This window comes from Bombina bombina, chromosome 5, assembly GCF_027579735.1.
Source record: "Bombina bombina isolate aBomBom1 chromosome 5, aBomBom1.pri, whole genome shotgun sequence".
Taxonomy (NCBI): Eukaryota; Metazoa; Chordata; class Amphibia; order Anura; family Bombinatoridae; genus Bombina; species Bombina bombina.
The window spans coordinates 1,119,264,895-1,119,282,056 of record NC_069503.1 but is presented as its reverse complement, the minus strand read 5'-3'; the positions used below and the strand labels follow the sequence as shown (position 1 = coordinate 1,119,282,056).

At 35.0% G+C, this 17,162-nt stretch overlaps 1 protein-coding gene across 1 annotated transcript in view; it reads right to left on the bottom strand.

The window, feature by feature from the left end:
* ADGRB1 (adhesion G protein-coupled receptor B1) overlaps positions 1-17,162 on the bottom strand; it is a 736,329-nt gene that overhangs the window by 318,708 nt on the left and 400,459 nt on the right. The window contains 1 exon segment of the mRNA XM_053715405.1: positions 15,892-15,935. Coding sequence (XP_053571380.1) covers positions 15,892-15,935 — 44 coding nt within the window.

Sequence of the window (17,162 nt, the reverse complement as noted above, 5' to 3'; positions counted from 1 at the left end):
TACACAGCTACGTGTACCACATCTGTAGTGCCCTTTACAAGTGAGCCAACTACTGTTTTTCTTGGGTTTCTTTAAAACACTGGGGGATACCATATTACCTATGGTAATATTTCTTTTGGACACAAACTTGCACCCCTCATTAACAACATTTTTCAATACATTATCAGCTTTCAAAATTGGTAAATTCTTTCTAATAATATTGCAAATACTGTTGTATTGGTTTGTATAGGTGGTCACAAATGTGATTCCTCCAGTTTGACTCTTGTGGCTAGTACTTTTCTCATTTCTCTTATATTTTGTTTTTGACATTTTTGGTTTAAGTAGTTCTTCCCTAGGTATGTCTCTAACATCATTATAAGCTCTCATGATGCTATTCTCTGGATAACCTCTGGCTCTCAATTTGGCAATTAAATTTCTGCTTTCTTTGAGAAAAGTGCCTTCATCTGAGCAATTACGTCTAATCCTTATCATTTCCCCTTTTGACACCCCATAGTGCATGTGTTTGGGGTGACAGCTCTTCGCATGCAAAAGGGAATTTGCAGATATTGGTTTAGTGTATAATGAGGTGGATATGCATCCAATGTATATATCTCCCTCCAGTGTTACATAAAGATAGTCAATCTTATTCCCTCCAAACTGGGAGGTAAATTCAAGACCCACTTGATTGTTATTAAGATAGGCTACAAACTGTTCACTCTCTGCTTCTGACCCTGTCCATATAAATAGGAGGTCGTCAATATAGCGTTTGTACCCTACCAGCGACTCTCTATGAGGATTTCCATCTGCATAGACGTGGGACAGCTCCCACCAACCCATAAATAGGTTGGCGTAAGCTGGGGCAAATTTAGCCCCCATTGCTGTCCCACGCCTCTGCAGATAGAACTTGCCCTCAAATTCAAAATAGTTATGGGTCAGCAGAAAGTGAACAGTTCTTACAATATATTCTTTCAGATTGTCCTCATAGTCACTAAAGAGATCCATCATTTCTTTGATGGCTCTTAGGCCATTTTCATGTGGTATGGAGGAGTAAAGGCTCACCACATCAATGGTGAGCCAACTATACCCCTCCTTCCAAGTTATATCTTTTACTGAGTTAAGCAGATGTTTGGTGTCCCTCAAAAATGAGGGTAATTTACAAACAAGTGGCTGTAGAAGGGACTCTATCCAATTGGACAAATTCTCAAAGAGTGAGCCAATTCCTGAGACAATTGGTCTGCCCTTGACATTGGTGATGGACTTGTGGACCTTCGGCAGGTGATGAAAAATTGGTATCACTGGCTCATGTATATACAGATATTCCATGGTCGACAAGTCCATCACCCCTTGTTCCAGGCCATCGTCAAGCAAATCTTTTAATAATTCTTGGAAGTGTTTAGTGGGGTTAGTATGAAGTATCTTATAGACATTAGCATCATCTAGTTGTCTAAATGCTTCTGCTAAGTATGTACTCTTGTCCATAACTACAGTTGTACCCCCCTTGTCTGAACTTTTGATGACTATGTTGTCTCTTTCTTTCAATTTTCTAAGGCCCTCTTTCTCCTTATTGGTTAAGTTGGACCTATGTGTTTTAGCATCATTTTTGAGTCTAATTAGATCTTCCTCTACTCTTTTGTGAAAGAGTTCCAAGATCAAACCCCTTGACTGGGTGGGATAAAAGTTGGACTTACGCTTGAAGCCATTGTGAATGCCTTTCGTAGTGGAGGGAGGACAACTTTCTCTTTCTAGATGGTAAAGGGAAAGGAAATCTGCTGCATCTTTTATTTGAAAGAAATCGTTCATTATGGTAGACTCATCTGTAGTACTTAAATGTGTTTCTGTTTCTACATCTTCACCACTAGTGAAATATTTCTTCAGTGTTAACGTTCTGATAAACCTGTTAACATCAACTAGGGTATCAAACACATTGAAGTCTGCAGAGGGAACAAAATTTAGGCCCAGTTTCAAAGCTGACATCTCTTCCTCACTAATTTCTATGCTAGATATGTTAATTACCTTCATATTTTGTATTTGTTTTGTGTTCCTTTCCTCAGTGTGTATTGGTCTCTCTGGGACTGTAGTTCCTTGTATCTGCCTCTTCCTCTTCCTCCTCTTCCTCTTCCTCCCTCCTGTCCTCTGGCCCCATCCCCCTGAAAAACCTGTGCCTCGATATTATCAGTAGTCAGGTGTGTACTAGGCTGTATCTCTATAGCCCTAGTATATTTGTTATTCGATTTGCCTTTATTCCCTGATTTTAATATGCCTGAGGAGGCTGTAGTGTTTGGGGCTACTGATGATTCTATATTTCCTATTGGTAATGTACTCGTAGGACCCTCATTAAATTGTGTTAAGGCTTCCTCATCAGAGGATGCACCACTTGACATATAGTCAACAAAGTCTCTAATTTCAATGTCTTCATTGGACTCTTCAGTATCTGAAAATGTCACTTGTTTCTTCCCCCCTTGTCCAAGTGCCTGGCTCTTAGCTGTGGATGTATTCCCTCTATTCACCTTCTTCTGTTTCCTTTGTCTCCTAAAGGTCTGTGTATTCCAGTAATATACCTTGTTGTTACTGTAGTCTTCTGTGTCACGTTGAAATTTGTTGTACTTTAGCCTGTCAATGTCCTGTTTCATATTGTCAATTGTAGTTTTTAATAGGACATCTAATTCTCTGTAACGGTCATGTGTAATAAAGGAATTCAGTTCTCTCTGTAGATCTTTAATAGATTCCCTTGCCTCTTCAAGCTTTTGGTTTTTAAATTTAATTATGACTCCCATGAGTCTGATGGAACACTCCGTTAGTATACTGTTCCATTCTGAAATAAACCACTCATCAGAGACTTGAAAGGATGGTCTCTTGCATAATCTGAGGCCTCTGGGTATCATATTTAAGTCCACATATTTTTCTAGGGATCTCTTGTCCCACCAGATCTGATATTCTCTGATAAGGGCCTGTTCCATGCTCATAAAGATTTCTGACATATCCTTTATCTGATTGTCAGGATTAAAGGTATTTTCTAAAGTTGGTCTGCTTTTCTCAAAGTCATCCATGCTTAACATTGAATAGAAATTACTGTTACATGTGGCCGTGTCACTCTCCATTTCTCTATCTCAGTAATTACTTTATAGACAAGAAATGCTTAATTATTATGAAGAGTTAAATAGCACGTTAATATCTTAGTGCTATTATGAGGTTCTATTATACGTGGGTTACCTACTATATCACCTTATGAATAGCTTGTGATATAATAATGTTCATATACATACAAAACAGTTGCCGAGTCACAGTAATAGAGTGTACAATCGTACCTTAGTAAGCAAGAAATGTTCTTACCGTGTCTCCAGGCAACCGTCACCGCTAACACTGACACCCGTTTTTTACAAAAGTATCGTTTTTCCACTTCAGTCGCTCCTTAATGTCGTTTGCCTCGACCCGGGTATCACTCCGGCCGCTATCCTCTCAGGGTAGGCAGAATCACCCGGTGGCGTCCTACGTGACTTCCGTATCACGTGTTGGCTAATCGACCAATTGGAGGGTAGATGCTCCGTACGGCGCTGCTATGGGGAAATCCCGTTCGGTGTCAGTGATCTTGGCGGTCTATAGGAGCCCTAATCCCGGAACCTCAACGGGCTATAAGCAAAGACTGCTCTGGCAGCTATACCTCAGCATACTCCAGTGCTTGTAAGGTATGAAAGTCAAATGATAACTGCACATCAAAAAGTTAAAACTTATCCTTTATTGAATTTTGTTAAAATTCCACGGCACACATGATAAAATCCATAAAACTTCAGTGAGAAATCCGTCAGTCTGACGCGTTTCGGCTATCTAGCCTTATTCATAGACTTAATTTGACTAGCACCTGTGGAGCTTAAATATGCTCCCTCACATTCTCATTGGTTGCCTATTTCTTCACTGAAAATTGTAGCATGGAGGCTTAAAGGGACAGCAGATACACACCAGTAATGACACTATAAAGGGGAAACACAATGTTATAGTGTAATAAACCCCTAGCTGGCTACTATATAGTTTCTATTACTCCTAAACATGCTATATATTTTAAATTCATATTAATTATGTTCAATATTGCATATATGCTAGAACAGAAGATATATATATATATAAATAATGCATGTGCATGCAAACAGATTAATACCTCAATCCTTATTTTGTGCTGAACATTGCCTATATCCTGACATGTCCCTTATAATTGTGTTTAGTATAGAGTAAATGATTAGTAATTGTTGATCTCAACATGATACCTAATTACTATATGTGTTCCATCTTGCTACACATTTTTTTACTCCCAAAAATTGATGATGTCTCCATCTATGTTTAGGCCGTTTGGTTTACGTGTCCTAAGCATAAAGATCCAGTAGGCCTCTTTTCTGAAAAGGGCATGTACCCTATTACCACCCCTGGGCTGTTTCATTACTAGATCAATAATCATCCAGGTAAATGTACTGGTATCTCCCCCATGTTCAAATATGAAGTGTTTTGAAACCCCTGTAGTGGCTCTTTCTTTGTCTATGTCATATAGGTGTTCTTTAATCCTAACTCTGGAAGTGCATCCTATGTACTGTTTCTCACAGGCTGTGCATGTCACCATATATATGGCATGATCTGATCTGCAGTTTGTACAAAAGCTACAATTAAAGACCTTATGGGTACTGGAAGATTGAAATACCTTACTTGTCTGTGTAAGGTCACATGCTACACAGCTACGTGTACCACATCTGTAGTGCCCTTTACAAGTGAGCCAACTACTGTTTTTCTTGGGTTTCTTTAAAACACTGGGGGATACCATATTACCTATGGTAATATTTCTTTTGGACACAAACTTGCACCCCTCATTAACAACATTTTTCAATACATTATCAGCTTTCAAAATTGGTAAATTCTTTCTAATAATATTGCAAATACTGTTGTATTGGTTTGTATAGGTGGTCACAAATGTGATTCCTCCAGTTTGACTCTTGTGGCTAGTACTTTTCTCATTTCTCTTATATTTTGTTTTTGACATTTTTGGTTTAAGTAGTTCTTCCCTAGGTATGTCTCTAACATCATTATAAGCTCTCATGATGCTATTCTCTGGATAACCTCTGGCTCTCAATTTGGCAATTAAATTTCTGCTTTCTTTGAGAAAAGTGCCTTCATCTGAGCAATTACGTCTAATCCTTATCATTTCCCCTTTTGACACCCCATAGTGCATGTGTTTGGGGTGACAGCTCTTCGCATGCAAAAGGGAATTTGCAGATATTGGTTTAGTGTATAATGAGGTGGATATGCATCCAATGTATATATCTCCCTCCAGTGTTACATCAAGATAGTCATATATACACATAAAAACACACATATACATATATACACATATAAACACACACATATATATATATATATATATATATATATATATATATATATATACACATTTAAACACACATATATATATATAAACACATATAAACACACACACACATATATATATATATATATATATATATATATATATACACATATAAACACACATATACATATATACATTGGAGCCCCTTGCAGCCTTTTTCAGTTCAATAGATAAAAACATGTAAACATATATTTATGCAATGTTCATATTTAATAAGGTGTTATAATGTTTGTGTATTTAATGAAAATATTTTATATTCCAGTGTTTTGCTCATAGCAGAATATGTTCGTTTTTTCCCCCCACTTTTTTTGCTCCATTGACTTCTATTGACTTCTATTGACTTCTGGAGGATTACGTTAATGCATGTGCGAAATCCTAAGTTTGGCTTTTTGCACAAATTGGGTTAGCGCTCACGTGAAAACAGTTTACTTTCAACTTGTAATACGATCGCTACACAACACACACAAAAGCTTTCTTATAGCGAAGATAGCACGCGAGGGAGAGCGTTAAATTTGTCTGAGACACTTTAACAAGAGCCAATGACTGTTGCATTACAGCCACTCTAAAATTAATTAAGGGACTCAGATGTAATTATGCCATAACCAAAGCTCCCCAAGAAATGTGCGTGAATGGGGGGATACATGTTTGAGTACAAACTGCTACTGGCTTCAAAAAGAAGCTATCATTTAGTAACACTGTTAGCTTTATTCACATGGTCGTCCTTTTTACTGTTGTTTTTATTTTTTTTTATTAACATTTAGGTAAAAGGTGAAACATGTTGGTGGCTAATGGGTTCATTTATCCCCCCCACCACCTTCTACAATTAAAATAATACTATTTGTAAAAAAAAAGTTATTTTCTCTAACATAATATTTTGCTTGGCATGTTAATTAAACAATATCATCTTTTGTGAGAAACTGATTGGTGCATGCTCTCACATGTATGCGCAGTGTACAGTAAAACCCCCGTCTCCGCTCTTTCAGTTACTGCGATTTCACTTATCCACGGTTGACCGCAGTTCATGATTTGAATTGTGGGCCGTTCTCTGTATTGTGTGGTCTTGTGTGGCCCCCGCCTACTTAGTAGCAGTCTCAGTTATCAGATCAACTCCCACGTTATTGAGGTGCTTGTTCAAGTAATCCTAATTTTGCTTAATTCCCTTTTATTATTATAATTGTTCTATTGTATTATTAGTTATTGTTGTTAATGTCGTATTGTGCCTTATTTATAAATTAAATGTTATCGTAGGTATGTACAGCATCTACAGTATATAGTGTTCGCTGCTATCCACAGTTTAAGGCATCCACTGGGATGCATCAATCTCAAAGTAAAACTGACATCAAAGAACGTTTTTTCTTTTTCCTTTGCAAAAAAACATACATAAAAAAGGTTCCTCCTTTAATTTATGGATCCTTAGTTGCCAAAGAGCACTAACCACTTGGCTATCCAATGTACTACAGCCCTGTCTAATCAAGGGGTTCATTTCTTTCTTTCCTCTAAACTCTGTAAGAGATTGTGGGCCAGAGTAGAGCGGAAATCATCGCTTACGCGAGCACAATATTTGCGCTACACTCAGTAATACTAGCGCACACAAATGTGCGCTGTTATTACAAGTTAAGCGCAACCTCGTGTTCGACACGGCAGAGAACCTAGCTCAGCAAAGGGGGTAAGTCACTCAGCGATGAGCAGCAAAGTGTAAATATATATGTATATGAATATAAACATATATATTTATGTGTTAATATGTGTATCTACATATATATTTATGTTACTATGTGTATATACATATATATTTATGTGTTAATATGTGTATCTACATATATATATTTATGTGTTACTATGTGTATATACATATATATTTATGTGTATATACATATATATATTTATGTGTTACTATGTGTATCTACATATATATTTATGTGTTACTATGAGTATATACATATATATTTATGTGTTACTATGTGTATCTACATATATATTTATGTGTTACTATGAGTATATACATATATATTTATGTGTTACTATGTGTATATACATATATATTTATGTGTTACTATGTGTATCAACATATATATTTATGTGTTACTATGTGTATATACATATATATTTATGTGTATATACATATATATTTATGTGTTACTATGTGTATATACATATATATTTATGTGTTATTATGTGTATATACATATTATATTTATGTGTTACTATGTGTATATACATATATATTTATGTGTTACTATGTGTATATACATATATATTTATGTGTTACTAATTGTATATACATATATATTTATGTGTTACTATGTGTATCTACATATATATTTATGTGTTACTATGAGTATATACATATATATTTATGTGTTACTATGTGTATATACATATATATTTATGTGTTACTATGTGTATATACATATATATTTATGTGTTACTATGTGTATATACATATATATTTATGTGTTATTATGTGTATATACATATATATTTATGTGTTACTATGTGTATATACATATATATTTATGTGTTACTGTGTGTATATACATATATATTTATGTGTTACTATGTGTATCTACATATATATTTATGTGTTACTATGAGTATATACATATATATTTATGTGTTACTATGTGTATATACATATATATTTATGTGTTACTATGTGTATATACATATATATTTATGTGTTACTATGTGTATATACATATATATTTATGTGTTATTATGTGTATATACATATATATTTATGTGTTATATGTGTATATACATATATATTTATGTGTTACTGTGTGTATATACATATATATTTATGTGTTACTATGTGTATATACATATATATTTATGTGTTACTATGTGTATATACATATATATTTATGTGTTACTGTGTATATACATATATATTTATGTGTTACTGTGTGTATATACATATATATTTATGTGTTACTATGTGTATATACATATATATTTATGTGTTACTATGTGTATATACATATATATTTATGTGCTACTATGTGTATATACATATATATTTATGTGTTACTATGTGTATATACATACATATTTATGTGTTACTATGTGTATCTACATATATATTTATGTGTTAATATGTGTATCTACATATATATTTATGTGTTAATATGTGTATATACATATATATTTATGTGTTAGTATGTGTATATACATATATATTTATGTGTTAATATGTGTATCTACATATATATTTATGTGTTAGTATGTGTATATACATATATATTTATGTGTTAATATGTGTATCTACATATATATTTATGTGTTAGTATGTGTATATACATATATATTTATGTGTTAATATGTGTATATACATATATATTTATGTGTTAATATGTGTATCTACACATATTAACCCATAAATATATATATACTGTATATGTATTTATTTATATACATATATATTTACAGGAAACACACAGTCCCCATAGACCACTATGTAAAGGCACTTTTCAGTGCCTTTTTGTTTTAATAACACCCCAGACCCGCTCACTTTAACCCCTAAAAACTTCCTCATGCAGTTGTTTTTTCAAAATAAAAATACTACAAATTTAATTAAACAAAAAGGGACCTTCCACTTTATTTTCGGGGCAATTGGGAGGTCTGACCTCTGGTTCATTTTTGAAGCACTAATTGTTACCGCGAATTTGCGGTAGCAATAACCAGCCACATGTATAGGCTGGTTATTTATTTTGCGGCCGTTTACGGGCAATAAATTAGCACTCCACTTGTAATCTATCCCTGTATAAGTAATAACGTAGGAAGAGGGAAATTCTACAGGGCAGTTAATAAGCAGTTAAGCCTTGTGAGAGGTGGAAAACAAAGAAACAAAATTCATCAATTATTGACAGAGACTGCTGAAATATTTATCAGCATTTAAATGGATAAACGCCTTATTTACCTGCTGCCGTTATCCAGTGAATTCAAAGCTGTTGTATTGCCATAAACATTGTTATCATTACGAAAACACTGACAATGTTTATTTCTTTCAGTTCCCTGCCTGGTCCTATTGCTGTGCATCAAACAATCTCTACTTAAATTTATATATTTTGTATATTTTATTTATTTATTTTCTTCTTTGATTTTACATTCAGATTTGGTACAGAAAGTATAAATAAGAAAAACAATCTGCTAATCCATTTGTAGTTGAAAGGGCTTTGGGATTATTTCATTCTCGTTGAATATTTTCCAGAATCTGCTCTATGGGGGCACACAGGGGTACAAAACTTAATCGATCTTTCCGGTTGAAAATAGTGCCTCCTGCTATTGTTTTTTACACATATATTCATGCCGCCTAGTCACACGCCTAACTGTCCAAATATTCATCTGGTCTGCCTTACTCTACCCACAGAACAACTGTGATACTGCCCCAACCTGTGGTGACTTAGCCCACGTGCTTTGACTCAGTCAAAATAACCGTTTGCCTCACGTAAATCAGTTGCTGGAACCAACACTAATACAGTATCTCTCCAGGGATGGAGTGAAAAGCGGTCAATGGGTGTAGTCATGGTGAAATGGGTGGCGTCATCAGTGGTCTATGGACTTTGCAGGTAGAGATGCACCGAAATGAAAATTCTGGACTGAAACCGATAAAGAAAATTCAGGATGCCCCTGGCTGAAAACCGAAACAAAACCGAAATGTTTTTTTTTTCTTTTTTAACTACAGTGTGTGTGTGTGTAGCTGAGAGAGCTTGTAGGCGGGAAAGCTCAAACAAATGGGCGTGATCACTTGTACCGTAGGGTGTGATCTGCAGTGAAAATGGTGAAGCTCTACAAGGGAGAGCGTGGTTATAGCCAGACAACAATACGAGGTGGACATGTGTTTTGTTTTTGGGTGTAGTTATCTGTGCGATGGGCGTGGCTGTACCTGATCGTTTCTTATCTTATCTCCACCTAGTTCCTGGTTCGGGCCTCACACTGACCCGTCAGATTATGTCTGGAGCCCCAAATGGAGTCTGCCTATCACCAGGACCACCGGACTTAGCTACGACCTTACGTGCAAGGTGGTTATAGAAAGTTACTGTGCTTTTTTGTATACACTGCCTGGTGGGTGCTAATTTGTACCAACTGTGTGCGAGCTTGGGGCTTATGCATATATAGTGTGCACACATATTTGCCTCAGGTGAATAGAATGTCTACGCACATAAGGCTGATGTATGAGCACTGTATATAAGGCTTATACATATTCACTGTGTGTGCTTAGGGCTGTGTCTGATAATATCAAGTGTTTATAAACATGTTACTTATCCTCCTTTGAATACTGTATTCAGAACCTTGGTTTCCTTCTAAAAAAAAAAAAAAAAGGGCACAGCTGGTTTCAAATATCATCATGTCATGGTACCTATGTGTGTGCGCTGTGTACCATGCCAGTGCTGTGCTGCTGACCTTATGCTAAGGATAGACATGTAACTCAATAGTTTAGCCATTTTGGTCCTCTTTGGGCCGAAATTAGAGTTGCACATTTTCGGCGGCCCAAATTTTGGTGCATTGCTAATATTATTCTTTATTTAGTTCTGTGTTACAGAAACAGATTTAACAGTTTTTTTTTTTTACAAGTATCAAAATAAAGTATAGTCCTAGAAAAGTATTATTATACGCAAAACAGTAAGTTAAGTAATGAACTTAAACAGCAGCTCTAGACTGGCATCAAATTTGAAATATGCTACACAATAATTTTACCGAAAATAAAAGGCAAAAAAAATGAAAACCGAAATAAACAAAAATGCCATTTTCAGCCAAAACTTTCTGTGGCCGAAATTTTGGTGCATCCCTATTTGTAGGACATGATGCGGGCAGAGTTATATGGGGTGTGGCTAGAGGGTCCTGGGGTTCACTTTCAGAAACCGTGACATTTATAAGGCAGAGTGAGATGTGGGATTGACAGTAGAACAAAGCTACCACCAATTTTGGCCTCGCTTCCATTGAGTCGTAATTCAGTTTGCGTGCACTCGCAAACCGATAAATATACTGTCGAAAGCAATAGCGTTTAACGACTGTTTCCAATGGCGCGTTATACCTCAATATCGGCTGCCGGACTTCGGCTGCCGAAAAGATTTTCGCGTCCCATAGAAAGTAATAGAAGCCGTTAATCGATAAATTATACCAGGTTTCCATTGAAAGCGCTAACCGTTAATACACTGTCGGAGGCTGTCGATACATTGAGAAATATTACCCCCAGCTCAACTAGGTGTAAAAGAGGAAAATTGTGCTTTTTGAGAGCTATTTTCTATTGAAATGATAAAACTTGCATATAATGCAAGTGTTTTAATGTAGAAATAAATTGTTATAAGTAATATTTATTGTTGTCTCATGTATAGAAATAGTTGAACTTATATTCTAATAGAAATATCAGTATATATTTAAATACAATAATATATGCAAGAACATATCTACAGAATGCAAACTAGACCTATGCCTAGGGCAGCAATAAATATTACTTATATTTATGAAGTGTTAAATATAATTATATTAGAAAACAGTATTTGATTATTAAAAATATGGATAAGTGTTTTTTTATTTTTCTTGAGAGGCGATCACAGGTAAGAAGCACGGACGTTAAACGTAAATTCTATAGCGTAAGGTCGGGTTACCTTAGCAACTAATTGATTTTCAAGAAATCCGACGTCAGATGGAAGCGTTAACACAACGTTAACTTACAGCTACACGAAAAGAGCGACTGCGCGCAACACGCTAATCTTTTCAATGGAAACCTGGTACTAAAATGCAGCCGTAAATTACTTTTAGCTGTCGGCCGCTTCGGTAGCTTACGGCTCCATTTTTAACGACTCAATGGAAGCGAGGCCATAGTTTGCTATTAAAAGCTTCATGAACGTAATTTATGAAAAAATATGCAATATGAATATAGAGTAGTTTACAAACCAACGTAAATGATTAATAAGCATGGATGTAAGTAAGACATATCTCTAAAGAAGTATCTGTGTCTCTCAATAAGAATACAATGTTATATAAAGAGATCATAGAAAAGGAAGAAAACCCCAAATGCCTCAGCACAACAAACTATACCAAATATGTTTAAAGACCACCCAAACCAATAAGCAGACATAGCATTTTGTTATTGTTTTGTGTCATAAAAAGTGTTTTTAAAAGTAAATTTGTTGCACGAAAACATTCTGAAACATGTCTGCTAACTCACGTGATTTCTACTTTACAAATGAGGAAAAGCTTGATCTTTTTGGACCGTGTCTTTATATATATATATGGAAAAATACTGCTGTTTTCTCAGTATCTCACCTGAATTATTTTAAGAAACTTTAATAAAGCCACTACATCACCACTATGTAAAATGCATTACACAAACCTTCAGGCTAATCTCAGTTAAAGTCCTAGTGCTCTTATACTGTGGGAAATGGTTACAAAGTCAATATATTTATGTTACTGACAGTTACTATAGCCAATCAACCAGTAGCCAATCAACCAGTAGCCAAATGACTAGTGGCCAATCAACCAGTAGGAGACTTACTGCAGCTTGTTGGTTAGCTTGGGTAGACCTTAAGCAGAAGTAGGAAACAGAATGGTAACCTGCAAGACCATGCTGAGACTGAGGGTCACTTAATATTAAAGTGAAGGTAAATTTTATACATTGCAAATGTGTTAAATCCAGTTGCTATGTTTTTTTTAATCAAACATTAGTTATTTATATAGTTTTAAAAGTAAATGTTAGTTACCGTTGCCTTCCGTATCTCCTCCCATCTAGCCTTTCCGGATTTCTGAGACAGTGACGTATAGAGCGGTCCCACCCGCTCTATACGTGTCATCCAAGCTCGTGCACATCGAGCATCTACTCACCGCGCATGCGCATCCCTTCTACACTCTCAATGACTATGATTATGCACTTACCGTTATTAGCAAAAATTAGGTTATTATTCTAAGGAGCACGATACAAATGCTGCACCTTTAGTTGCCGGGTGTGTTGCGATGAGCTTTCACTGTGCTTGACAAATTTGTTAGTGCGCATGCGCGAAACGTGGATGCGCTCGCTTGGCCACAAAGAACTACAAAATGCTACGCATGCGCATAACTACCGAAACCATGCTTACGTCAATTGACGGCCGCCTAACGGCCAAAGAATCAATTGGCTCTTTAAACAACGTGATCGTTGTTTAGAAAAAAAAAAAAAAAAAAAAAACGGGTTGATTTTCTGTGAGCCGGATCGATGCAAATAACATAGGGGAATAACAGTATGGCTCGGCACAGAAAGCCAAACTCTTACAGCAAAGCCCTGTCTGTTTCTCCCATGAGACTGGTAATACGGATGTTAGATCATGTGACACACAATCACAGCACTGAAAGTGTGTGATCATATGTACACAGCGATATCCATACAAGAAACTCAATATAAAGGTTAAAATAAATAAACATCTTCTAGTGAGTAAAACGAGATTCAAGCGAACAATCTGTTCGCAACCAGTCCTTTACAGAAGACAGCGCTGCAGACTTGCACCATGTTTATGTTATATGACATTTAAAAGGCCAGTATTTATGTCACCTACAATATCTCTGGCATGAATGAATTATGACACACTACTTTTGGGTCATGTGCTTCTATTTGTATAACAAGTAGTGGTCATGGGGTTATGAAATACAACTTACGCATTTTGTACAACGGTTGCTAAACTACCAATATCATTGTTATGGAATGCCTGAGTTGTATACTTTATGCACAGACTGCAGAGCAACCATGTACAATACATTTGGGTATAGGCCTTGTCATAAGTATTCATGCATAATACTACCTGCCCTATAACTAACACAACGCTCACTATTATGTCAGTGTATACAGAAGCAGGTCTATATACACTCCTCTACTGCTCTAGTTACAAGAGAGGGAAGCAGTGTATCATGTTATAACTTACTGTCACCCTCTCTGGTAGATAACTGGTTAATGTAGTAGCACTAAGGATACATCATTTATAGATTAAAAGGTAAAAAATATGTAATAAAATCAATAGCCCAAAATCTGTTTAGGACAAATCTAAATTTAGTAAACAAATCTCAACTTTTAGTAAAGATAGAACTGTTATTAATTATATAGAAAAAATATCTTTAGATAACATCTATTTGTTATATAAATCTAACAGATCTGTATATGACTTATAATCAGGATAATGTTAGGACTAGCCAACCCTTGCATAATCTATCATAGTGAATTAATTCTTGTCACACAAACAGTGTGTTTTTTTATGCACCCTTTCATATTAAACACAGATGCCAATCCCCAAATCAGAATTCCAAAATCTAAACTTTTTCTGAAATCCAAACTTTTTAAGTAATATTTTTTTTAAATGTATAAAATTATTATGTTTCACTGCCTGTAAATCACAATCTTTTTAGACCGTGTCTTTGGTTTGTTTTTTAGTGTTCTAAAATGCAAATAATTGTCTATATTTATTTAAAACAACACAAAATGATCTTTCCGATTAAAGTACTGTACTGTCTTTCTTACAGTACCATGTATACAAAACTAGTAAAGGGACACTGAACCCAAATTTTTTCTTTCGTGGTTCAGATAGAGCATGCAATTTTAAGCAACTTTCTAATTTATGCCTATTATCAATTTTTCTTTGTTCTTTTGTTATCTTTATTTGAAAAAGAAGGCATCTAAGCTATTTGTTTGGTTCAGGACCCTGGATAGCACTTGTTCATTGGTGGATGAATTTATCCACCAATCAGCAAGAACAACCCAGGTTGTTCACCAAAAATGGGCCGGCATCTAAACTTACATTCTTGCATTTCAAATAAAGATAACAAGAGAACAAAGAAAAATTGATAACAGGAGTAAATTAGAAAGTTGCTTAAAATCGCATGCTCTATCTGAATCACAAAAGATAACATTTGGGTTCAGTGTCCCTTTAAAGATGATATGATATAAAACTACCTTTAGCAGGCATATATAAGCTGTATTATAACGTAAATACTGCCTAAATGACATGATATTATTGTTTAAACTTGATCCCGTCCCCTCTCCAAATATTCCAAAATCCAAACTATTCCAAGATCCAAGTCTTTTCTGGTCTCAAGCAGTTTGAATAAAGGGTTTTCTACCTGTATAAATATTAAAATACCATAAAACATATTCTATAATGGCAGCACACGAGACTAATAGAACCAATTTGACACCTGCTTTAAAAGAATATTAATTTTCTATGTAGCAATACATTTAAAAGACAAATATATTTATAAACTAAGATGCAACATTTCATTGGATAGAGCAAATCTCTAGTTCAGATCCAACTTTAAACAGAATCTTAAACTAACGCCTACAAAATAAAGTATATTTTTTTTAATACAAAAAACCCTCATAAAATAAACCCTTGAATTCTATTAATTATTGTAATGTTTTTACAAACATATTGATTTATATTGTTTATTTTATTTATGCTTTTGTTATGTGTTTAACCCCTTGTCTGCTGAAGAGGAAGGAAATATATTGCAGTACTAACAAATAAAGAATATAGAAGCGATTAACTTACGTGTCAGTTTCATCCCAGGTGATACATGTCTGATTGGTTGTCCCCTGGAAACAAACAAATAAAAGTATGGGTAAATATTTCTGTGATAGATGGCTGATAAGACAGTAAATATAATGCAGACTACAGAGCACTGGTACTTGAGCAAGCTCAGGGCAATTCTGGCATGGAGGGGTTGTGTTATCTATAGAGTAAATCACAGTTCCATTAGTTTTCCATTTAACACATATTGTGTGCCGTGGGCAAGGCAATGCCTGGTGAAGCATACTGTCATTGCACTTGATACAGCCACTGTCACACACATCCATTTCACTCCTGCAATTCAAGGTGTGGAGGTGACAATGACCTTGCAGCAGCCCATCTGAAGGTGTTTTACATTTAGCTGCATTTTACATTAAGGGTGTGTTTTAGTTTTGTTTTATATATGTGGGTATATATGTATGTATGTCTAATATGTAAAAGTATATTGTGCATGTGTGTATGTATAAATGTCTAATGTGTACGTGTGTATTGTGCATGTGTGTATGTATAAATGTCTAATGTGTACGTGTGTATTGTGCATGTGTGTATGTATAAATGTCTAATGTGTACGTGTGTATTGTGCATGTGTCTATGTATAAATGTCTAATGTGTACGTGTGTATTGTGCATGTGTCTATGTATAAATGTCTAATGTGTACGTGTGTATTGTGCATGTGTCTATGTATAAATGTCTAATGTGTACGTGTGTATTGTGCATGTGTCTATGTATAAATGTCTAATGTGTACGTGTGTATTGTGCATGTGTCTATGTATAAATGTCTAATCTGTACAAGTATATTGTGCATGTGTGTATGTATAAATGTCTAATGTGTACGTGTGTATTGTGCATGTGTGTATGTATAAATGTCTAATGTGTACAAGTATATTGTGCATGTGTGTATGTATAAATGTCTAATGTGTACAAGTATATTGTGCATGTGTGTATGTATAAATGTCTAATGTGTACAAGTATATTGTGCATGTGTGTATGTATAAATGTCTAATGTGTACAAGTATATTGTGCATGTGTGTATGTATAAATGTCTAATGTGTACGTGTGTATTGTGCATGTGTCTATGTATAAATGTCTAATGTGTACGTGTGTATTGTGCATGTGTCTATGTATAAATGTCTAATGTGTACGTGTGTATTGTGCATGTGTCTATGTATAAATGTCTAATGTGTACGTGTGTATTGTGCATGTGTCTATGTATAAATGTCTAATGTGTACGTGTGTATTGTGCATGTGTCTAT